Source organism: Hippopotamus amphibius, chromosome 4 (assembly GCF_030028045.1).
Source record: "Hippopotamus amphibius kiboko isolate mHipAmp2 chromosome 4, mHipAmp2.hap2, whole genome shotgun sequence".
Lineage (NCBI taxonomy): Eukaryota > Metazoa > Chordata > Mammalia > Artiodactyla > Hippopotamidae > Hippopotamus > Hippopotamus amphibius.
Window position 1 is genome coordinate 3,271,934 of NC_080189.1, and position 25,226 is coordinate 3,297,159.

Sequence of the window (25,226 nt, forward strand, 5' to 3'; positions counted from 1 at the left end):
AAGAAGATAAGACAACTAGTTAGGATGAGATTTACACATGGAAGGAAAACCCACTGATCTGTTCACTAATTTACTCAATTACTGCGATCGTTAATTTGGATACTTAACAAGGTGCATCCAAGGTGACTAAGCTGTTAGGCGTCTGGGCACTTGTTCAGCAAAGGAAAGATGAATGATGTAAGAGAGCTGCCTTCAAACACTTGACGGTCATCAAGGTGACAGGGGAGAAGAAACTGTATCCAGCATTGTTCTGAAACTGGACTATCCAGTGGAAGCCACTACCTGTGGCCAAACGAAGTTAATTACAGTGAAATACAATTAGGAATGGAGCCCCTCCGTCCCACCGGCCACATCTCACGCACTCCATCCATGTGTGGGCGGTGGCTGCCGTCTCGGACAGCACGGACATAGAGCATTTCTGTCACTGGGGACAGTCCCACTGGCCACTGCTGTGCCAAAGGTGGAGCAAGTTTCGGCGGACGGGAAATTCTACAAAGCAGACTTCAATCAGTCCACAGAAGAACCTGGCAAACATCTGAACTGTCCAGTCTGGGGCCAGAGGGTCTGCAAGGAAAGAACTAAGTCATGAGAGAGAAGAAGTTCTCTTCCAGAGAAGTTATACTGCTGGACAGTGACCTGACAACACCCCTTTGGTCTCAAAATCCTATGATTCTGCGAACCACAGATTATGTTCACATCAGCACAAGCAGAAGTTCACATTCATGTTGAGGCAGGTCAAGGAAGGCAGAGATAGAGGGCACCCGCTTACTGGGCATCAGTTGAAAATCGTAATCCAAGTAGAGGAAATTCTGGGACTAAGAAGATTCTTCAGTGATATTCCGAACAGCACACAGCTGACACCTCCACCCCAGCCAACCCCACCAGTCGATGAAAATAAAGTAAAAGTTAAGCAAAAATAACCAGTACACCCAGCAACAAGCACACTCAGGTGACAGCGAAAAGAAAGATGTGAGTAAAGGGATGCACATAGGCAGAGTTTTTCGCTGGATCCAGCGTGTCTCCCCTGATAAACGGCTTTGTGGCAGCAGACTAATCCGTCACAGTTAGCAACACTCCTCCTCCTTAATGGAGAAAACGCTCGTCCCCTTCGCTTCCAGGAAGCGGAGTGTCTGTCAGGCTCCACAGGACAATAAATAAGGGGTGATTACTAGCTGTAGACGCAAAGATAAAGTCTGTATGATTGTTTAAAAATTACAACTAGATTTAATTTATAAAAACCACTTTTTAGTAATATATGCGTTCCTAATTCTGTGAGGCCCACGGATATTTCATTTTAACAGAAACACTAGCTCTTTTATTTAGCTGAATGTTAGTAAAAATTCCTGAGTCTAAGGTAGACACTTAAGAGTAACCTGTTGGGATAAGGTCCTAGAATAAGTCAAAAGCGAATAAAAAGGCAAGAAAAGTCAAAGTAATGAGAAAGCTAGGGTAAGAATTATTCTCACTATAGTGAATAAAAAAGTCAATTTGAGGACAGTGGAGACCTCAGGTATGTATTATATTCTGAAGGAGGAGCACTAAAGGAACATCACCTGCCCCTCGGACGAAACATGAAGGAATCCAGCAGAACCAGTCTCCGCCCTGTGAACAGGGATGAAGATATTCACAGGAACTCCACTGCCAGCATCTTTCAGAGAAAAGCCACTTTTTATTTGATTTTTAAAAATTTTACGGAAGTGTAGTTCATTTACAATGTTGTGTAATTTCTGCTGTACAGCAAAGTGACCGAGTTACACATACGTGTGTTCTTCCTCATGTTCTTCTCCATTGTGGTTTATCACAGGATATTGAACATAGTTCCCTGCTTGCTTATCCATTCTCTATATGATAGTTTGCATCCACTAACCCCAAACTCCCAGTCCGTCCCACCCCTCTCCCTCTCGCCCTTGGCAACCACAAGCCTGTCCTCTATGTCGGTGAGTCTGTTTCTGTTTCACAGGTAAGTTGATTTGTGTCGTATTTTAGATTCCACATGAGAGCCATGTCAACCAGCGAAAGATGCCTCCCTCCTTGGTGGGACCCTTCTGGGGACGCCAGCGACCACCAGGGTCGGGTGAAGAGAAGCAGCGTTTCCAGGCTTGATGAGGGCAGGTCTCTCCTGCAACGGCGTTTAACACCCGAGCCTCTGCGGAAGCAGAGCTGCGAGGGCTCCGGCTCTGCCCTCCCTGGCCTGAGACCTGCCTGCAGCCATCTCCATCATCACCTGGGAACAGATGGGACAGGTGAGAAAATGACTGAGCAGGGCCTTGTCCCTGCCGCACCCTCATCACGGCCAGAGAGAGCTGCCCAGGGTGGCAGCTGCGAGCCCGCGAGGGCTGATGCTGCCTGCGATCCTGCCTCCTGCGATTCCGCTTCAGGCCTCTGGCCGGCTCCTCACACGGGGTACTGAAACAGATCAGCCTGTGCCCACGCGGGTGGCCACCCCTGTCGGCCACTGAGACGGGAGCACACAAAGCTGTGACGCGGGAGAGACGTGACGGAACGGAAAAGACAGCCCGGGGCAGGAAGAGGGGTTCCACCCGGCCCGACTTCACCACACTGAGTCCCAGCCCGCGGGGCCAGGTGGCTTCAGGTCCTCTCCTGTGCGGTGGGGAACGGGCTGGACCATCTTAGAAAGGTCCATTTCAGCTCCATGACCCCATGACCCCACAATGGCTGAGCTGACGGGATGCTGGGGACCCTCCCCATGGCCGGGCATCACCTCCCCACCAGGCCGCGGGCACAGGCATGCTATTCTGCACGGAGGAGGGTTGCGATTAGAGCCTGGTGCCCGTGGGGGTGTGTGGCGGTGGGGAGTCAGGAGGGAGCCGTAGCACTGCTCTCCACAGGAGGTAACGAGAGTCCAGACAAGGGCGGCAGCCCTGGAAACGGAGGGAGAGGAAGAGGGTCCAAGTCCGTGGGGACAGTCATGCAATTTAGTTCGATTCAGGCACAACGTGGCCACATGACCCCCTGGGCCAGACAGGACCGCATGAATCGATGGCCTGTGACTCACGGGAGAGGCCACATGGATGCGGCAGAACTGACGTCAGGATGGGACCAGGGCTCCCTGACCCTGCAGGGGCTAGTGGCGATGCCTTGAGGGTAAAGAGTCACCACGCTGATTGTCAGAGCCAAGCCCTCAAGCATCTGCACTGCCCTCTGTGGTGGAGCACAGGCCGTGATTCAGCAAGAGCTCGCAGGGCCATCCGTTCCCCACCGCTCCCTTTCTTGAGCCTGCCACACTGGTTTGTTCGTCCATTTATTCAGCTACCACTTGCTGATCACTGATTATCTGCTAGGTGCTAAGGGAGCTGGTCACCGTGAACACCTGGGGGAGCGCGCAGCTCAGGGACCAGGCGTGTTTAACAGTTTACTGAGTTCCACGCGATGCCGGGGCACCTGGGGAAGCATCCACAGAGAAGTTACATTTCCGAACAGAAGAAGTCCCCAGCTGGACAAGGTCGAGAAGGAGGTCCAGGGACAGGCAACAGCAGGTGCGGCCCCTGGGGTTCACTGGACTGCAAGTAAGAAGATCCCTGCGGGCAGCGGCTCAGACAACCAGAATTAACTTTGCGGGCTTGACGTGCCTGGAGGATGGCGGTCGGCGGTATCGGATGGATGGCGCTGTCCAGGGCCCGGGCTCCGCATCTGCACTGACATCTTCCCACGGGCTTTGGTCCTGGCTTGCCCACAGGCCGGACATCACAGCTTCCCTGAAGGCGGGGACGGTTGGGAGGGGGTTTGTCTCTCCTTCAAGACAGCGGAGCTTTCTCTCCTTTGGTTTGTTAGGCCACATGGTGGCTGAGTCCCTGTTACTTCCCCGTCTTCCCACTCAATGGCCACGTGGTTCTCTCTCCAAGACAGCAGCACAAAGAATCAACCCAAAACGTCAGTCTGGCCGCAGCCCGCCTTCTTTCCGACATCAGCTTCACAGACTCGCCCCCACGTGCTGGCTGCTCCAGGCGGACGCTGTGGTTAAATCTCACCGCCCACGCCCGCCAGGCACATCCCACCCTGAGCATCTGCTCCTGGGGGTCTCCTGTCTAGAATGCCTCCTCCCCCTCTGTTTTCTTCACCTGACAATTGAAGTCAGACCCCTGCTCCAGCCCGGTGCCCTCCTCAGCTCCCCTCCAGAAATCACCCCCTCCAAAGACCCCCCACCACCGCCGCCTTAGAATCACTACTCAGAGCTGTGGTCATGACATTTGCTCTGTGGGTTCCTCTTCTCACTCCCATCAGACCTTCCGCAGGCAGAGACCCCACCCTGTGCAGAGGGTACAGCCTCTAAAGGCTTGTTGGGTTTTCAACATCGAAGTTAAGGATGCAGTAACCACACCTTCCACGGCTTAACTCCGTGTCACGTGTTTCACCAAAACAGCAAATAAGTTCTTCCAGAAAAAACACTGCACACTCCTAGACGGTGCAGGTAATAATATTTCGAAGAAGCCTCATATGTTTTCTGTATTTGGACATCAAAATGTAGTCTCCTCTTTAAAGCCACTCTGGAAAGGTTACATGCTGTTTGTTGCCATTTAGATGACATTCTAGAAAAGGCCAAACCATAGGGTCAGGAAACAGATCAGTGGTTGCCAGGGGCCGGGGTGGAGGAGGGCCCTCCGGCAAAGGGGCAGCTGAGGAGGCTTTCCCGGGGGGACAGAGCCGTCCAGGACCCTGATTCGTGGTGGCAGTTACACACGTCTACACAGGTTTTAAAACGCATAGAACTGGACACCCCCCAAAAGCTGTAAACATTGAAAACTGAGAAAGAAAAATCCGACTTTTCATCATGTTATATATAAACTGAAATCTGGAGAGATACTTCAGATGGGTCGAGAAGCAGTGTAACCAGAGTCCACCAAAGGCAGTATTTCTACACACGTTCTGGGCTGAATAATGACAGGGACCAGTCGCAAAGCGACTTTTATATTCTTAAATATTTATGACATTAAAAGCCTCCTTCGTATGAGCGGCTTTAAAAGATGTTTCAGCAGAACGCCTCTTGTACACGCGCTGCTTAGCAAAAGTGCATTTGCTTTAGGAAACTGGAATCGTGGGAGCTGACATCGTTGGCTTCACGGTGGGCTTCCGGGGCACCGTGGTCCATCCTCACACGTGCTCACAGCCCAGGAGGCTTGAGTGGTCACAAGATGCCACAGGGAGCCGGGGGTGGGGGGTGTGAACTGAATACTAGTGGGGGACCCGTGAGGGGACAGCCCGTGTGCAAGGTCATCTCTGAGGATCTTCAGGTCCAGTGCGGGTGGAGACCGATCAGACCTCGATGGGCAACCTGTAAAGTGCCGTGGACCCCGTGGTCTGCACGGGGGCAATAACGCCCTCTTGCACACTCTTCCTGCGGGAGGGATTTGCAGGGGCCCTGGGGAGACGCAGGCGGCCGTGTTCCTGGCAGGGAGACGTGCAGGAGGGGAGGCAAAGGCACAAGGGAGGCCCAGTGGCCGAGCGGCTGAAACAGGTCTGGACGTCCGGATGCAGACGTGTCAAAGCAAAAAGGACCCCTTCCCGGAGGGGCTGTCGAGGATGCGGGCAGCAAGACGAGAGGGGGACACAGGGATGGAAACTAGGGACTGGGATAATCTGCCTGGCGCGTTGGGAGGTCACCTGAAGGCAGGTTGGAGAGCAGGTTAAAGCTGTGTGCGCGGGGGAGGGAGGCCTGGGGCGAAGGGGCCCTCTGGAGGCGAACGCGGGCCTTAGGAAGCACACGCGGGCTGCCCGAGGTGGCAGCAGTGGGGGAAGATGGAAGCTGACGTATTCACAGACAAGGGGCACGGTGACGATGCCCGGTGTGGGGGTGGGGAGGGGGACGCAGGGCCCACGTCTGGGGCCCTGGAACGAGGGGCTGGAGTGCTTTTCCCAACACGCTGGCCTGCGGGACACAGAAAGCGAGGCCCGTTTGGGGGTGCAGGTGATGAGTTCAGTCTGCCCGTGCTGGGTCTGGCTGACGTCCCTAGGGACCCCCGGGAGGCAGCAGAACATATGATCCGGAGACTGGGTGAGCGACCTGGACCAGCACGTGACTGGGAGTCACCACTGTACAGAAAAGCGCATCTCAAACGTCAACGCACACACGTGTCACGTCCAGATCTACTTAAAGTGCAGATTCTGAGCCATTACGGTTTGAGCAGGGGCCTGAAACTCAGGATTTCTAACAGGCTTCCCGGTGGGACTTCTGCGGCCGGTCGGCGGATCACATTTTGGGGGGCAGCAAGGGCCTGCACAGTACCTGCAGTTCTAGGTAAAGCCGCCCAGGGCATGTATGTTGCGTGAGAAGGAAGGACCACGTAGGCCAGGACTCAGAGGAAAACCAGGAAAGTCTGTGCCCCGGATGAGCCCTCCCTGGGCAGGCGCGGGAGAAGCACCAGCAGAGCCTCTGGGGATTTGGGACCCGGAAAGTCGAAGGAGGAAGGAGCAGTGAGTCATCTCTGGTTCCGCCAAGAGGACCAGCCAGGGGAGGCCGGAGGACGGCGGTGTTTTGGACTGAATGTTTGTGTCCCCAGCAAATTCATGTGCTGAAGCCTCAGCCCCCAGTGTGACTATATTTAGAGATATGCCTATAGGATGTAATTAAGGTTAAATGAGGTCACAAGGGTGGTTCCTGATTTGATGGGATTGATGCTGTCATGAGAAAAGGCACCAGAGAGTCTGCACACACACACCCAGGAAAGGCCTGTGAGGACACAGCAAGACGGCAGCTGTCGACAAGCCAGGAAGACAGTCCTCACCAGAAACCCAATCTGCCGGCACCTTGACCTTCCAGCCTCCAAAATGGTGAGAAAATAAACTTCTGTTGTTTGAGCCACCCAGTCTGTGGTATTTTGTCCCAGCAGCCTGATTTGGGTACCAGAAGCAGGTGCTGCTGTAACCATTCCCTAAAAATGTGGAGGCAGCTTTGGAACTGGGTGATGGACAGAGGCTGGAGGAGTTCTGAGGTGCCTGCGAGCAAAAGCCTGGACTGCAGGGAGCAGACCGTCAGCAGAAGTGTGGACTGAAGGGCCTTTCTGATGAGGTCTCAGACGCTACTGGAAACGGGAAGAAAAGCAACTCCTGTTGTACAGTGGCAAGTGATTTTGGCTGCATTGTGTCCTAGTCTTTCGTGGAAGATGGAGCTTGTGAGCCATGAAATTAGAAACTCAGCCGAGGAGGTTTCTAAGCAGAATGTTGACGGTGCAGCCCGGTCCTCCCGGTGCTCTTAGTAAAATGGGAAAGGAGCAAGATGAATGGCGGAAGGAAAGGTCGAGAAAAAAGAAGCCGGAAATGAAAGATTTGGAAAGGTCTCAGCCCGCCCACGTGACGAACAGTGTGAAGGCTTGTTCCGAAGCGAACACCCCAGGGGGCCTGGAGAACCACTGATGAGGAGGCTGGTGTGGGTGTGAACCAGGAATGTGGTCCACCTCTCCGCAGCAGGCAGGAACAGAAATGGGGTTAAACCAGTGGAAACACTGCCATCTGGGACTAGAGGGCACAGGAAAAATGGGGCAGAATGAGAGGGAATGCCAGACCTCTCGGTTCTTCGGGACGGGACCGCCTAGCTATCTGGGTGCAAACATGCTCCATCCTTCAAGAAAAGGGATGGAAGCGCCTGAAGGTAGTTCAGAGATCTTCAGGGCTAGGGGTGCCTCTCCAGTTTGGGTGGCCAGGACACCCCGCCTAGGGTCTCAGGGGCAGGGCTCCCCTGCGCTGAGAGTTGCCGATCCACCAGGCCCGGGAGGAGGAGCATGGACCCAGGGAGGATTCCTCTTGAGCCTTAAGATGCAGGAGAATTTGCCTCGCTAGGTTCTGGGTGTTCTTGGAGCCCATGACTCCTTTCTTCCTTCCGATTTCTCTCATTGGGAATGGGAATGTCTAGCCTATGTCTGTGCTACCCTTGTATTTTGAAAACATAACTTGTCTGGTTTCACAAGTTCACAGCTGGGGAGGAATTCTGCCTCAGGGTGAATCACACTTAGAGTCTCACCCACATCTGATTTAGGTGCTGTTTACGTGAGACTTTGGACCGAGACTTACAGCGGAGGTTGAGGTGAGTTAAGACTCTGGGGGCTGTTTGGATGGGAGGAACGCACGTGAGAAGAACGTGAATTTGGGGGACCAGGCTGGAATGCTATGGAATAAGCTGTGCTCCCTCAAAATCCATATGTTGAAGCCCTAATCCAATGTGACTCTATTGGAGATGGGCCCATAAGGAAGTACTACTAATCTGAGAAACTTAGTATCTGACAATGGGGCTCCTCCCTGGGAAAGTGCGCTCTCGTCTAAGGGTCTGTTCCAGGATACACAGGGAGTTGGTCCTCCTTTTCCTGGGGCATCCCTAGGGCATGCTGATAACTTGCTCTCCTTACTGAGTCTGCCTCTCTCTGCGCACAGAGGAAGACTTGAGATTCAAAGCAGCTCTCGTGCTCTTGCCTCCATAACCCTTCCTGGGTTTTCACTCAAGATCCTCTTTTTGCTCAGGGGTTCAGAGGGAAAATGTGCATTTACATATGTGTGGATGGACTGGCCCCGGGACCTGCCTCCGCCCTTCCTGTGTGCTCCTGTCTGGTGCTCCTGTCATTCTGGACCCACACGCTTCATCCCGTGGGCTCCTTGGTGACCCTCAACAGAGGATGTGACTGGTACCTAAGGCACACCAACTTGAACGGTGAGCGTGCCAGCAGCATCCTCTTGTCTGGCTTTTGAAGAACACCCTGAGGGTGTCAAAACTATTGGTTAATTCAGGACAGGAGGAATCAAGTAAAAATGACTGCTGTGACATTATGCAGATGAAACTACTGGATGATTTCACTAATTCTTTCTTATGTTCTCGTCCAAGGAATCACGTCATCAGAGCTAAGCAGCAAGCAGGTTCTACTCACGAACGTCAGTCCCCTCACGTTTCCTCATTCCACTGTTAAGAGAAGAAAAGGTTTTCCTTCTTTTGATGATGAATTATCTGGGGTAGCTTTCTGGAAGCCAAAAAAGTTTCAGAACCTCTCAAAGCTGTGGTGCCTAGGTCAGGCGGAGCGCTCGAGTACGGAGTGAGGCTGTCTAGCTCACTCTCCTTCTGCCTAAAGGATGACTATCTTTCCCGCTTATAATTCCCTAATTATACACCAGATCGCGGGGCTGTGGGAGGAATAACACTGCACGCTCCCCCTCTCCTCACTCACCTTGAGTGGAAAGGATTTACGACGCCTTCACACGCATGTACGCGCAAGCAGGCCCACTCACGCGCACACGCGCGAAATCCTTGGCTACTGAGCTGACACCCCTGTCCAGCCGAGGCCCAGGGCAGCACCAGTTTAGGAGTCACTCAAGCAACGCGCCGCTTCTGCTCATCAATTTCTACACGTTCAGACCATGGGGACTGATGTGTCCAGAAGTCCCGGCACAGCAGGTGCCTCAGGAAAACCCGCCACGTCTGGATGTTCCTGTGCGCTGTCACACATCGTCGCACGGCCAAGCAGCACCGAAGACTTCCTCTCCTGCTCTCAGGCATTTTGTTACAATAACACTCAGAGCAAAGCAACCCAGCAAGATGGACAAAGAGTATAAAAAATTAAAACCTATCGCTTAATAAAATTCCACATTCCCAAGGTACTCGCTGTATCAGGCACAAAGCATTGGGGGCTTTCCAATCACACAGCTTACTTACTGTGGAAAACACGAAGAAAGAAGTCGGAACCCAATAAACTCTTGAAAATGAGATTCAAGAAAGTCTGTCTGTTGGTATAAAAATAATAATCGTAGCTGCCTAGAAAAAAAGCAAAAGCATGTCCCAACCCACTTCTAGAAATGGGTTGTCTCCTTTCACCCTGAACTGAAATGGCCATGTGCATGCTATCGGGGTAATATTCCAAATGGCATCTTCTGCTAAACCCTTTTCTCTGATGGCAGCTGGAGCCGAAAATCACGAATGGGATTGGTCCTAACTTACAACAGTGATTAATTCCTTCGCGTTTTTAATAATATAAAAATGCTCTAACCACTGAGGAGAGCGAATGATCCCACAAGAGCCTCTGAGCCCTAACTGTTGTTCGGTCCATGTTAATCAGCTCTGAGGCTCCGCGTATGACTGCTGTTAACGAGCTCAGCCGCGATAACAGACTGCTAAATTGGAACTGAAGAACAGTTTTTTTCCCAAAAATCTGAGTCACTTTTCCCCTCACGACATTACAATGACGGCCATTTATAATAAAAGCAATTAAGTGTTCTCTATTTCCTACCTCCCCGTGTCACTCCACAAACCCACTCTTCTCATTTACATGTCTTCATTTCTTTTATTACTAATTACACGACTTGGCTGGTTAATGGAGATTACTCAGAGCCCCTCCTCCCGCCGGCGGTCTTCGAGAGCGACCAGGATGACATCATCACCGCCGCCGGGAAGCTGCAGCCTCCTCAACCCCCTCTTCACAGACGCTCAGCGTCCGCTGGTACGACCACCCTCTGCTTCCCAAACCCGCCACCCTGTCGTCTGCGACACCTGCCCTTTGACTAGCGGTCTCTTCCCGGATGCTGTCCCTTCCTCCCCCTGCCCTCCCTGACGCCAGGCTCCCGGCAGGTCACAACGCCCTCTCTTCATGGAGCATCCCTTTCATCTCACCATAACCTTCCCACGGACCAAAGGGCTGGAAGATGCAGGAGACAGGTCCTTCCCCGCCCACCCTGACATGCACCCTCCTCTCCCAGGTCACACCCCCGTCCTCCACCTGTCTGTGCTACACCGTTAGCACCTTGAGCCCCTTACCTGTCTTTTCTTTCTTCCATTGACCTTATCATCATGTGACATGACCTGCAGCATCTCACACACACTTTCTGATCATCACACTCGATCCTTCTACCACCTTTGCTCACGCTTCCTCCCCTCCAGGTTTCTGACCTGACCGAATACCTCCCCACCCCACTTCCTACCTATGGTCCCTCCTGGCTTCACTTCCTTCCATGAGCAGGTGAGTTTCCATCACGATAATCGCTCATTTGAGAACACCTTTAAGTCCCCATTTCACTCACATGCCAAATTCCAGCCCCGGATGACACCAAACAGTGGACCGGGAACCGGGCAGGTAAGTGCTCCTGGGAAAAGGCACGCACCTGGCAGTCTCCCGTCACTGTGTCCTCACCAGCACAAACCCCACAAGCCTGCAAATCGCCCTGCCGTTAACGGGGAGGCTTTCTTCCAGCCGCTGAGACGCCAGCTCGTCCCTTTTTCTCTCTTCGGACTACACCTCCTCTGCCGTGACTTACACATTATTGGGAAAAATAAAAGGTGCATCAAAAGACAAGGACCCTCCCGACACTTCGCCTACAGACAGACAAGCCTCTCCCTCCGCCCGGAGGAGGCATCCTTCCCTGTGATCAGAGGTTGCAGAGAGAGTGGGAGAGGGCGCGGTGAGTTCAGAGGCCCTGAGGTCGGGAGGGGCGTGCCACGATGGAGCCACAGAGAGGGCGGCGTGGCTGCAGAGAGCAGGTGGAGGCGTGTGCGGTGTGGCGCCGGGGGCCTCCGTGCAGTGCAGCAGCCCACCAGTCTCAGAGGAAAGCCGGGGGAGAGGAGACCCACGCGACCCTATTCACACATCTCGAGGTCATCTGGCCACAGTGGGGAGGCCGGCTGGAGAGGGGCCAGAGGAGAAGCACAGAGACCTATGGAGAGACTACTCTTAATTGCCAGGCGTGCGGGTCTGGCGCGCCCCTGGTCAGCGGGCACGCCCCCGGTCAGAGGGCCCACCGCCAGTCAGAGGGCACGCCCCAGGTCGCAGCACACAGGCTATCACTTGTTACAACCCCTCACACGGCACGCGTGGCCTCACTAGGACTTTCCTGCAGCCTGTAGATACGCCCAGCAAGCCTCTTCATAGGACACTCCATGACAAATATTTCAAGTCCCACAGAAACTACTCTCCAAAATATCACTCACTATGCTTTGGACCCATGGAGAGCTTCAGGTCATTCAACCTCCTTTCTCCCCTCTTGCCAGAGAAACACAGGACGTGTACACACACACATGCACACACAGAAATACCTTAACAATGTCTGCATTTTGTTGAGAAAGGAACCATTGTTTAGGCCATATTTTTCCTAGATCTAATTTTGTGCAATTAAATTTATCTCTAAAACCTGAATAGAGAGACATCAAAAATAAAACCAAAGAACCAAAATTCTGTGCGTGTGAGTTTTTTGGTTTTTTTTAAAAATTAATTTATTTATTTAATTTGTTGCTGTGCGCAGGCTTTCTTCAGTTGTGGTGAGTGGGGGCTACTCCTCGTTGTGGTGCGCGGGCTCTTCATTGCCGTGGCTTCTCTTGTTGTGGAGCATGGGCTCTAGGCGCGTGGGCTTCAGTAGTTGCAGCACATGGGCTCAATAGTTGTGGTTCACGGGCTCTAAAGTGCAGGCTCAATAGTTGCGGCGCATGGGCTTAGTTGCTCCGCGGTATGTGGGATCTTCCTGGAGCAGGGATCGAACCCGGGTCCCCTGATTGGCAGGCGGATTCTTAACCACTGCGCCATCTAGGAAGCCCTGTGCATGTGCGTTTTGAACCAGTTTTGTGTTAAAACAACACAACAACGACAACAAACCAACCCAAAAAATGCCAAGAAGCTATAATTTCAAAAACAAACAAAACCCATCAACCACGACCAAACTTCCGGCATAGGAGGAAGTCCCTCCCGAGACAGCGAGCGGGGCCCTGACGCTGCCGCAGCCTTGAGGAGAGCCTCCCAAGAACCTTGACCCCTTGCCGGACTTTCACAGCCTGGTGCAACCAGGTGCAGTGCTCCACGCACACCTCAAACGTCAAAGGACAGTTTTCAATGATCTCACAGAGGAAGAGTCACAGACAACCAGGCCTAAACAGTTAAACAGCAAAACATCGGGTGCCAGCACTCGAGGTGGGCAATCCCCCTTATCAGTTCTGCTGCTGGAGGGACGATGGTTGGAACCGAGACCCTGGATTTTATCGCAGAACAAAGGGGCTCCTGAGGGACGCTGGCGGGGGTCTGAGGTGGCCTTCCAGGCGGTCCTGGGGCAGCGTCCACACTAGGGCTAGTGGGTCCCACCTCCGACCATCCCAGCCGCTGCAGAAATGCCAGTGACCGAGACCCTGGCCCTCAGTGAGACCTGTGGGCAGTTGCAGAGGGAGACGGAGTCCTCCCAGCCATGCTGACCTCAGCCCTGACACGAGGAATGTGCACGGGACTCATCCAGCAAGAGCCCCTGGGGTCAGCTGGTTCCCAGAGGGGGCCCAGAGAAGGCTCGCAGACGACGCAGAAAGATCTAGATCAACAGCCAAAGAAGGAGGAGACGCACCGCCCTTGGTCACCACGGGGCGAAGGCTTCATCAGCGCCTCTTAGGAGGACGGCCGGGACGGTGGTAAACTCCGGAGCACCCGGCAGTAACTCCGCTGGCAGCAGTGCAGGCACTCACGCTCAGGGCTACCGCACCCGACCCGAGATAGGGCTGTCAGTCAGTCCACAAGTCTGGCTTCAGTAACTTATGGCCATCCCTTGTGATCAGAAAGTCTCAGGGTAGTTTTTTTTTTTAATTAATTACATCACAGATACAGGTAAATGGGTGACTCCCTCTGACAGCTGCATTGGAGATTCTGGAATTCAGCTGAGGTTCACCGCAAACCAAACAGGCGCAATCGGGCTTGTCCCTGTTTGGCTGGTTTTCAAGTGTTATGTGAATTATAAAGTTCATGGTCCCTTAGATGGCAAAATGGGCTACACCAGCTCACCACAAGGGCAGGAAAAGGGTAGCAATTTCTCAAATGTGAAAATGGCTTCAAATTCCTGCCACGAGAAGCTCAGCATCAAATCACCTCGTCTCAGGTCTGAGAGGGATGCCTGTCGGGGGTAGGGGGTAGGAACTGAGCACTTAGAGCCTGTGCACCCCTCCCCCTGGAACTGAGGGGGAGAGATGCTGGGAGCCAAGGGACCACACACTCCTGTGTGTCACCAGCACCTACCGTCTGCCTTTGAGAAAAGCAAAGAGAGAGTAGGTCTGTGACTTGGTTCAAAGTTTTAAGTGCTAGAGACCCAAGGAAAGCGCCAGTTTCTGCCTCTGTAGGAAGGAAAAAGGCCCAAGGCTGATCACACATGGATTTCCAGAGCCTCTGTGCCGTGGACCACAGGCAGGGGTGACTGGGGATGGCTAAGAGACACGAAGCTTGACAAAGGGATGGGTGGGTGAGGGAGGGGCTGGGAGTGTGGGATTAGCAGATGCAAACTAGTATCTATATGCTGGATAAACAACAAGGAGAGCACAGGGAACTATATTCAGTATCCTGTGATAAACCACAATGGAAAAGAATATGGAAAAGAAAATGTATGTATATGTATAACTGAATCACTTTGCTGTACGCTGGAAACTAACACAATGTTGTAAAACACAATGTTACAAATCAACTATACTGCAATAAAAGTAATAATATGCCTTTAATGGATCAAGCAGTTATGGAAAAAACCAAGGGAAGTTTTTCGCCAACCCTATAGCTTTATATGTAACTGAATCACTTTGCTGTGCACCTGAATCTAAACTAACACAAAACTGTAAATTAACTATATTTCAACAAAATTAATTTTTTAAAAACTTGACAATAATGACACCTGAGTATGGATGTGAATGCCACCTCCAGGAACCACTGTCTGTATTTAGAATAACAAATGATTCGGTTAACTTCCCCAACTAGTGAGTGGTATCATCATTAACTACTAATATACCATTCTTAGAAGACAGAAGGAATATAATAATATTTCTTTGTACACTCTCCTTTTTCAGCACAAAACTTTAAAAAGCTCTTTGAGACATGTACCAGTAATGCAAGAAAAATATATCCACATTTAATGGCCTAATGATTTCTCACTGTTTTCTAATTTTATTGCTAAATTTGAGATTCTATAAGTAGTTAGGATTAAAAAAAAAGAAGAGTAAGTTTTCACTCAGGTTCCTAAGAGAATCATAGGACTACTGCACTTCCCTGGATTTATGTAACATCTCTATTCCACCAAGCTTGAAAATATAATAATAAAAGATAATAATAACAAGAAGTGACATAGACAGAACCCACTGTATTCCACATCTGGGTTAGACATCTTCTGATATCATGAATTTACACAGTAACCCAGACAGCTAAGTGACCCTCCATGTCAGTTTCATAGTATCCCTACGTCACTAATGAACGGAACAGGATCTCCATTTCTCTGATGGAAGAACCGCAGAGCTCTGGGCCATCCTAGGTCATTAGCAAGTCACTTGCAGAGGACCCGCAAGAACTTGGTTTTCCTGCCCCAAACACAGCCCTCTCTAGAGACAGGCTATAATCGCACCTCCGGGCTTCTCTGACTTCTTGGAGCTCTGGGGGCCACCTAAGGAAGTAAGGAAGGAACTCATTACGCTCCCTACGCTGATGCAGCGTGTCCTTTCGGCAGACTGTAGGCTCATGTGCCACATAAATCCAAGGAGCTGTACTTTCTTAGGCTCTGATGATGTCATAGGAAGCCTCTGGAAAGGCTCACAAGCATCCCCCTGCCTGGTGTTCACTCTTGTGAATCCACCCCCCTTACAGGTGGGCTGGACAAAAGGACTGGTGACAGTGAGGGGACATTAGGTCACAAACACTGAGACCTCCGTCCTGCTGCCACTGTCTGGGCTCCTCTTCCCTGCTGCTCTGTCCCACGGCGAGCCCCGTGGTGCAAGGACCTGGGGACCGTCTCTGGACAATGAGAACCCAATGGCCACGAGGAGCAGAACCCTGTCAACAACCACATGGGTGAACCTGGAAGCGGGTCCTTCCCCAGTTGAGCCTTGAGGCCAGCCTGCAGCTCAGATGACACCTGGATTCCAGCCCGTGAAAGACTCAGCATCCGAGGACCCAGCTAACCGGAGCCCAGGGTTCTGACCCCCGGGGACCATGAGACTGTTAATGTTGTTCGCCTTAAACCACTATGTTTTGGGCTAGTTTATGTAGCAACAGGTAACTAAAACAGATAGGCTGATATATATAAACTCATTTTGCTAATTCCATGACTGTGTGATTGATGGGGGTTTTATTTTAGGTCAGATTTTGCACAAGATTTTATTTGACTCAGAACAATGTTCCACTGGCTTTAAGAACAATCACCCACTTCCTTTCAATGTTGCAATGAAATTCGTCACAAATATTCACTAGCTCTTTCAGAAAATAATCTCTAAGGAAGAATATTTTCCAGATATAATTTCTCTTTCCTCTTTGAAAGTCACAAAATGTATGAATATTTTCACATGATCTAAGATATCACAGCTTAAATGTTTTTCCTCCTCCCCAAAGAGTTTTAGAAACTTTTCACATTTGCCAGATACTCTTCAACACGAGGAAAGATGGCTGCTCTAATTAGATGACTTTGTTTTAAGGAAATTAACCATTATTAGTATAGTTTAGTTAGTATAGTTAATATAGATTTCAAATTAAAAATAAAAAAATTACTACCCTTCCAATATCTAGCTTAGTTTCAAGAGAACCCTTCAGGAGCTATTCATTGAGAAATGCTATGAAGTTCTATGCATAAAACAAACAAAATAACACTCAGGAAACACTGGCTCTCTGGGGCAGGAATGGTCTTTTCAGCAGAAATGAGATGATGTAAATAAACACAGTTTGCAAACTACAGGACTGGTACCACATAAATAAAACATGATGTTATTATTTTCCAGTTCCAAAGACATTTATGGATCTATAGGTATTTAAGGCCTAGAAAAATGGAAAACTGTGTTTGGGTTTACTCTTTCTCAAATCTAATTGATAACTTTTTATATTTTTAAAAAGGGTACTTTTGAGACCATTAAAAGAGCATAGGGTTGACATAGTTAAAATTAGCTAATTTGTAGATGGTCAAGGATGTTAGCTGTTACAGATTTAATAACATTAGAAGAGTTTAGTAGGAAAAAAAGGTATGCTAATTAACATGTTCCCCCATTTCCAGAGTAAACATGGCTGTTACTAAGATGCTTCACAAATAAGGTCTCTTCCTTTCATGACATAATTTTACCTTTTTGTGTATTTGATAAAATTTCGAGGACTTAGAGTACATAAAGTCACTCTGACTCTTGATCCAGAGCTAAAAAGTCCAGAGAGAAAATGACGCAGACACATCTGCTCAGCACCAAATACACGCAGATGGTGCTGGGCGAGGTCCTGAGGGGCGGGGTGGGTGGGAGAAAAAAGGATCTCCCTGCTCTCTGAAGAGCTGCAACGTAAAAATGGGCACATAAAACTAGCTTCCGTCAGACAACTGGAAACGGATGCAGCACTACAATCAGTCTCAACAATCAAGAGGAGGAAACACACAACCCAGTCTACTGGCTTAGACAGTCACATGTACAGTAACTGCTCAGCACTTGAAAACTATTAAGGGTTGCTCCTTTGGTTCACGTTAAAAGCATCCATTTCTATAGATTTTTCACACAGCATGCATTTTCAATATTTAATCATTTTTATAGTTTAAAATATAGCCAAATCCACTCCAAATTTTTTATATGTTCCCTCAGTTAAAACAAACTGAACACAGTTCTACTCCAAAGGCCAAGGGATACGGCACAGGAAGGAAGGGTTAGCTCAAGGCTCTTGTTTACAGCCAGCGTTCTATGTGATGAAGACTCAGATTTAGCAAAATATCCTTCCCCAAAATGATTCTCAGTTGCAACGGGATCCCCGGGAGCTGTTTCCAGAGGAGGATTGGGAGAAAGAAGGAGGATGGTGGAGAATTCTACGATGGACAGAACACAGGGTCCTAGGTTACATCGCCATGTTCCAAATGAGCAGGTAAGAGAATCTCTTCTACAAGATGCCCAAGAACAGATATGAAACTTTGTGTTGAAGTCTTGAGGAGCAAGAAGCTCAAAGCAAGGTAACTCATCCCACTGCTGGGCTCCTCCCATTATTAAGAGATTCTCTAGTAAGATGACTCGAAATCTGTCTTTTTATGCTTTTCTCACTCGGGTTGGTTTTGTCTCCCTGGAGCAACACACAACAAATCCATCACCCCATCCCCGTGAAATCCTTCAGATATTTACTGGTATTTTTCTCTTATTCAGGGGTGGAGGTTACATTTTTGATAGCTTCTGAGGGTGGTGAAAGGAGCTGGAATACTCTGAGCTTAGACGTGTGCAGGGCTGCGTGCAGGATGTCAGAGTCCCAAGGCTGAAAGTCGCCTTTCAGTACGTCAAGTTCACTGACTTGCCCCAACAGATAAAGGTGATAAGTTGTTCCAAAGGATTCAGATGGAGAAAATGAAAACTTACATAACAGACATTAAAAAAAAACTAGTAAATGGAAAATTTAAGATAGAGAATTTAAGATCTACTTTTGGAGGAATAAATCTCCAATTTAAATTTTAATTGAGACTGAAATCTCCAAGAAATAATCTGGTTGTCAAGTAACTTTTAAAAGAAATTCTAAAATTTCTAGAATTGGAGTTGCATCTCTATACAAACCCCAGCTTCCTCATTGGCATGTAGCTCAACAAGCTTGCCCGTCTCGTGCCAGGGGAAGAAGATTCTCTCAAACTCATCAAGGAGCTACTCAGCCCTGAATGATGAGGCAGGTACCACTCCATCTCACAGAAGCTTCATGAAACTCTAATTAGAATCATCTCAGAAGAACTAGAAAAGCAGTGGAATTCTACATTTTATTTGCCAGAGAATAAAGTTCCACTGATGCACATTTCTAAAGCTGCTAATCTCTTATAAGCTGAACATCTGTTTCACTTATACAAATACATTTCACCTTCTTGCTCCTTTAAAGAGCCAAAATGAATTCTAAAATATTAGTATGTGAAAAAAAAAGTCTGAGTTTTAGGCTGCCACTAAAGACCAGGGTGAGATTTTATAGAAAATTCTGGTGAAATTTTATGGGAGACTCATATTGGGAGTGCTAAAAACAGGGGTTTATATAATGAAAGTGATAGTTCAAGTCTCTCTAGAATACTGTGAGGGCTGGGAGATAGTTAACAGCCGATTTTAATTTAGGGAGAACCTGGCAGTCGCTTTTTTGTTCTTAGGATAAAATGTATAGTGTGATTGAGAAAATGGCAAGACAATAATTGCACAAGAGGGTAAAATAAATCTCTATAAAAAGACAACTTCTCACCATCTCACCAAAAAGAGCCTATGAAATAGGCTCTAAAAGTAGTGATTTTTTTTTTCTCTGCCAAAAAGATTTTCATATCTTTCCTTTCTCCTAGGTAGCAGTGTGGCATAAATAGAGACTGACCCAGGACCCACCAACTATTAAAGGATTCAAAGATTACCAACAATAGAGATTTAAGGAAAAATACTTAATAAAGTATTAGCATAAAGAAACATTTTTTTTTTTTTTAATAAATAGAAAAGGGTAGTACTCACTGGTTCCACGTTATATGAGAAAAGAGCGTACTCTCTATCTGGAGATATTTCATATCTGACAGCTCTTAATGATTCCTAAAAGAAAAAAACAAGAACAAAGAATTTTAAACTATTACGTATAACAGAACTGTGCCTGCTGGTACCATTTTCAAAATTTGTTAATAAAATTAGTATGCAGCCAACTTGCTAAAGTCTACTAAAAATGGCTATATTCTTTTATTGTTAACTGAATAGTGTTCAGTTAATTAATGCTAGTTTACATTTTATTTGTAGTTTTTCAAGTTTCAGCAAAGCATACTGTATCTGCTGAAACAAATCAGTAGAAATAAACATAAAAACAAATAACCTTTTCCCACAAGACTCCCAGTCTCTACAGCTTTAAACACACTTTCCTTTGCTCACTCTTATACTTAGAAGCTTATATGAAGCAGATTTGTTCCTGAAATAGAATCACATTCCACACGTGATTTGGCAACGTGCTTTTTCACCTTCATGGATACAGACTCACGTGTCAGCGGGTAGAGGACTAACGATCATTCATTCTTTCAAATTGCTTCATAGCACACAGGTCATTTTACATAAACGAGATCATCAAAAACGCTGCGTCTCCCTTCAACTTACCCATCTTCTGGGATGCACTCCCACTGCTGTACAGACCCTCACACCCACTAGCAGGGGCCCTACATTGTCAACTTGGCGTGTACCACTCTACCAGTGATGACACAGCCACAGGCAAACACAGCCAAAGCTAAAAAGCACGTCACCTTGCACAACTGTCAGCTGAGTTTTCTCCCACAACAGTCACTTCAGGGAATGACGCTAAACTAACTTGTTTAGCCTGAATTACTGATCCTTAAAGCTTGCATACTATTCTATGGTGTGGATATATCTTCACTCACTCAGTCCTTACTACAGGGTAGTTACAGAAGATTCTCGATAGTCATGGTAGTGTTCTTCTATATAGTCTCCAGGAACACCGTTAGGTTCCTGGGAGTATTTTTGTCAGCCAAACAATACATAAGCTTGTCTTAGGTGCGTGTCTGTTTGAAGACGTCTTACTGAGTATATAGTGTTTGCATTAAATTAACACAGAGCTCAAGGTTAACAGCACGACAGCCTGTGGTTGAACGAAGCTCATTTAACCCGTGTTTTCTCTGTAAGAAAAACAACACCACAGCCTCCTTGAGCTTAGGGACAAGAGACAGCCCTTCAGCATTATTCTCAGGAGGCATTTTTAAATTTATTATGTATTTATTTATTTATTTATTTTTAAATAAAAGACTTCATTATTAAAAGTATATAAAAAGAAGTGGACAGACACATACTAGTAAGCGAGACTTTATCACCTCTCTCAGAGCCAAACAGACCACGTAGATCAAAAAATACTAAGCATATAGAAGGTCGAGATCCAAATATCAGAAGATATAGTTTCTTTCTTTCTGTGACAGTATGGATGAAGGGAGCCATCTTACACAGCAAATCACCAACAGAAAGCACAAAAATGTGAAAAACCTGGCATTACATAGACCACAAAAAGAACACTTGTTTATAGTATGAGATCTGACACCAGAAGACAATGGACAACTTCAACACTCTGCCACCTGCACGTGTCCGAGGATGACTGCAGATGTACCGAGTGTTAACTCGGGGGTCACAAAGAAACGTTAGCACAAGGCGAGTCTGAAAATATGGAAGCTGTGAATGATGAGGGTTGACTGCAAAGTGTTTCCCGTCTGCTGTTATTATACAAGGTGTTGTAATAAGGACCCTCATCTACGACTCTTTCCTGGTGTGTGTATGATTATTTTAATTATATTATAGGGTAGATTTCTAAGGGTAGGATTGATGATTTATAATTTAAAAAAAAAATCTAAACAGATATTTCCAAATTTCTTTTTCAAAATTGTACTTGGAATTAACACTCTGACTATGGATGTAAAATGCATCCTTTCTTCCCTTCCCTGGAGGCAAGAAGTTACTGTATTTTCTTCCATGTTGACTCTCTGATGGGTGTGAAGTGGTGCCTCACCTTTAGTTTAGTTTATATCTGCTTATGGGTACATTGAGCCTCGCTGGGTACGTTTTAGGCAATGTAGATTTTACCTTCAGGGAACCGTCTATCCATACCTCCTTGAAAGTATTTCTTATGTTTTCCCCTATTCTGTCTTATGCTCACTCCTGTCATGCTTTCATACCAGCTCAACCAAAACTCCTCTTCTCAAGGTTACCAGACACGTACTTGCTAAATGTCATGATAGTTTCTCAGCTCTCATCTTACCTGGCACAATCACCACTGTCTCCTCCCCAAACCCTGCTTTTACCTGGCATCCAGGATACCCCATGTTCTCCTCTTATTCCCCTTGGCTGTTTGTTTTCATGCCCCTTTACAGGTCCCCTTGGTTCCTCTGACCTCTGAACCTTGGAGTATCCAACACTTACTATCTGGACCTCTTTACTCATATACCAGAAATCACCTCCCAGGTGATATCCTCCAGCCTTGGGGCTAAAAAACCATGCACCTGGGACTTCCCTGGTGGCGCAGTGGTTAAGAATCCACCTGCCAATGCAGGGGACAGGGGTTCGATCCCTGGGCTGGGAAGATCCCACATGCCACGGAGCAACGAAGCCCGTGCGCCACAACTACTGAGCCCACGTGCCTAGAGTCCATGCTCCACAACAAGAGAAGCCCACGCACCTCAACAAAGAGTAGCCCCGGCTCGCCACAACTAGAGAAAACCCAGGTGCAGCAACGAAGACCCAATGCAAGCCAATAAATATATAAATAAAAATTAATTTAAAAAAAACACAAAAACCAAAACAAAATAACAACAACAACAAAAACCTGCTGAGGATTCCAATAGTCAAGTCTCTGTCCAGGTCTCCCAACCTGGTCTGGATCTGACCTTGACCTTCAGACTCCTATATCTAACTACCTGCCTGACATCTCCACTTGGGTATCAAATGGGCACCTCATGTTCACGTGGATAAAACCAAGCCCCTCACATCCTGTCCCCTCCCCCTGCAGCTCCTGGTGGCTTCTTGCTCATCTCAGATGTAGCAGCCCCACTCGCTCAGCTGCTCAGGCCGAACTCTCAGCCATCTCTTCTCTTTCTCTCTGTCTCACACACCTGACATCCAGTGGATCAGAGAACCTGCTGGTCTACCACCAGAGGACACTCAGGACACTTCCTTCCCCACTGCCACCACCTACTCTAAGGCACGGGCCTTTCTTCCTTGAGCGGTTGCAATAGCCTTCCAGCTGCATCCCCAGGCTCTGTCTTTGCCCCATGGCAGTCTGTGCTATCCACAGGCGCCAGGCCAGCTTTCTAATGCATAAATCATGATACTGCTTCTTGCTTGAAGCCCGCCCACAGCCTCCCGTTGCACCCACGGCCTCCCGTCACACCCACGGCCTCCCAAAGTCAAAGCTCTGGGGAGAAGCAGCCCTGCCTGGCCAGCGTCCTCATCACTCTCTCCCATCTCACCAGCGCCCACGCCTCCTCGGGCAGCAGCCAGGCACCGCCAACTCAAGGACGTGGTGTTTGCTCTTCTCTCTGCCTGAAACTCCAGATTTTCACTTCCTTCATCTTTTTTCTCAAAAGTCACCTTTTGAGTGAGGACTTCCATGACCTTCAAGAGCCATTATATTTAGAAATTTTAACAGGCTGGCCTCTAATTTTTCATAACTCTCTTCCCTTATTTCCCTAGGCTGATAATTACCTAAAGTAATATCAATATACATTTTACATGTATGTATGTATGTATTTAATTTCCTGTCCCCCTCATTAGAATACAAGCTCCTTGAAAGGAGGGCTTTCTCAAAAAAAAAATCTTTAATTTCTCTCAGCCATGTTTTGTAGTGTTCAGCACACGGGTCTTGTCCATATTTTGTTAAAGTCACCCTTAAGTATTTAGTATGATTGATGTTTTGTATACATAAAATATACATGTGTATTTCAATATCCAGTTGCTTATTGCTTACAGAAATATAAGTGACTTTGGTACCCTGACCTTATGCTCTGCAACCTTGCTAAATTTCACTAATTGTGGGTATTTTTTTTATAGATTCCTTAGGAGGTTCTACATAACCATTTTTCTCCCCTGTGGAGAGTTTTCTCCTTCCTTTCCTAACTGGACGCTTTTTGCTTCTTTTTACAGCCAAGTATGCTCTAGGGAATTACCCGTATGATGCTGAGGAGAAGCCGTGAGAGTGGACACCTCGCCTTTTCCCGATCTTACGAAGAAGGCATTTGCTCTTCACTATTCAGTGTATGAGTGGTGCATTTTTTCTTTCTTTAAGAACTTCTACTGAGATACAACTGACATACAATAGACTGCATATATTTAAAGTGTACAATTTGATATTTCTTTCTTATTAGTAATGTATATATGGCAATCCCAATCTCCCAATCCATCCCGCCCAACACCTTCCCACCCCCCCACCCCCGCTGCTTTCCCCCCTCGGTGTCCGTCTGTTTGTTTTTTTACATTTATGTCTCTATTTCTGCCTTGCAAACTGGTTGATGGGTACCATTTTTCTATATTCCACATATATGTGTTAATATACGATATTTGTTTTTCTCTTTCTGACTCACTTCACTCTGTGTGACAGTCTCTAGGTCCATCCATGTCTCTACAAATGTCCCAATTTTGTTCCTTTTTTTTTTTAAGAACTTTTATTGAGATACAGTTAACATACAATAAGCTGCATATATTTCGAGTGTACAATTTGGTATCCCAATCTCCCAATTCATTCCCCCCCAACCCTCCGCGCTTTGCCCACTTGGTGTCCATATGTTTGTTCTCTACATCTGTGTTTGTATTTCCACCTTGCAAACCAGTCGATTTGTACCATTTTTCTATACTCTGCATACTTTTGTTCCGTTTTACAGCTGAGTGATATTCCATTGTATATAATGTGGTGCTTTTTTTTTTTTTTTTTTTTTGTAGATGTCTTTAAATAGGTTAAAGATGTTCTTATCTATTTCCAGCTTTCTCGGAGTTTTTATAATAAATGTTGAATGTTATAATGGGTGTTGAATTTTCTGAATTGCTTTTTCTGCATTTATTGAGAGATGATTAGGTTGTTTGGCTTTTTCAGTCTGTCAATATGGTAAATTACCTTGTTTGGCTTTTAAATGTTAAACTGGACTTGTATTCCTGGAATAAACGCTACTTGGCCATGAAGTGTCACCCCTTTCAAATATTGCTAGATGTGCTTTGCTAATATTTTGTTGAGGACGTTTGAACCTATGTTCATGAGGGACATTGTGGTTTTCTCTTCTGGCGATATCTCTGTTTGGTTTTTATTTCAGAGTAGTGCTGGTCTGAGGAATAATTTCTTCTTCTGTTTTATGAGTTTGTATAGAATCAGTATTATGTTTTCTTTAAATGTTTGCTAGAATTCACCAAACATTTGAGCTTTGAATTTTCTATATGTGGAGGTTTTAAACTATTAATTAGATTTTTTATGTCAACATAGGACTATTCAGATTGCCAGTTGCTTCTTCAGTGAACTGTGATAATTTGTGTCTTTCAATGATTTTTTATTTGTTTCATTTGTGTTTTCAAATTTATTGATTTAAAGCCGTTTGAAATATTTTCTATTATCCATGTAATATCTGTAGTGATGGTCTCTCCTCTGTTCCTGACATTGGTTGTTTTGTCCTTTATCTTTGTTCTTGATCAATTTTATTAATCTTTTCCAAAAAACAGCTTTAAGTATTCTTTATTTTTTCTTTTTTTCCATTTTCTATATGGTTGATTTCTTCTCTTTATTACCTTTCTTTTATGTACTTAGGTTTACTTTTTCTTTTTTTCCCCCTAGTTTCTTACAGTGAAAGCTTAGATATAATAA

General features: G+C 47.3%; 1 protein-coding gene across 1 annotated transcript in view; it reads right to left on the reverse strand.

The window, feature by feature from the left end:
* DPP6 (dipeptidyl peptidase like 6) overlaps positions 1–25,226 on the reverse strand; it is a 717,707-nt gene that overhangs the window by 244,864 nt on the left and 447,617 nt on the right. The window contains exon 5 of the mRNA XM_057731732.1: positions 19,370–19,444. Coding sequence (XP_057587715.1) covers positions 19,370–19,444 — 75 coding nt within the window. The remainder of the gene's footprint in view (positions 1–19,369; positions 19,445–25,226) is intronic.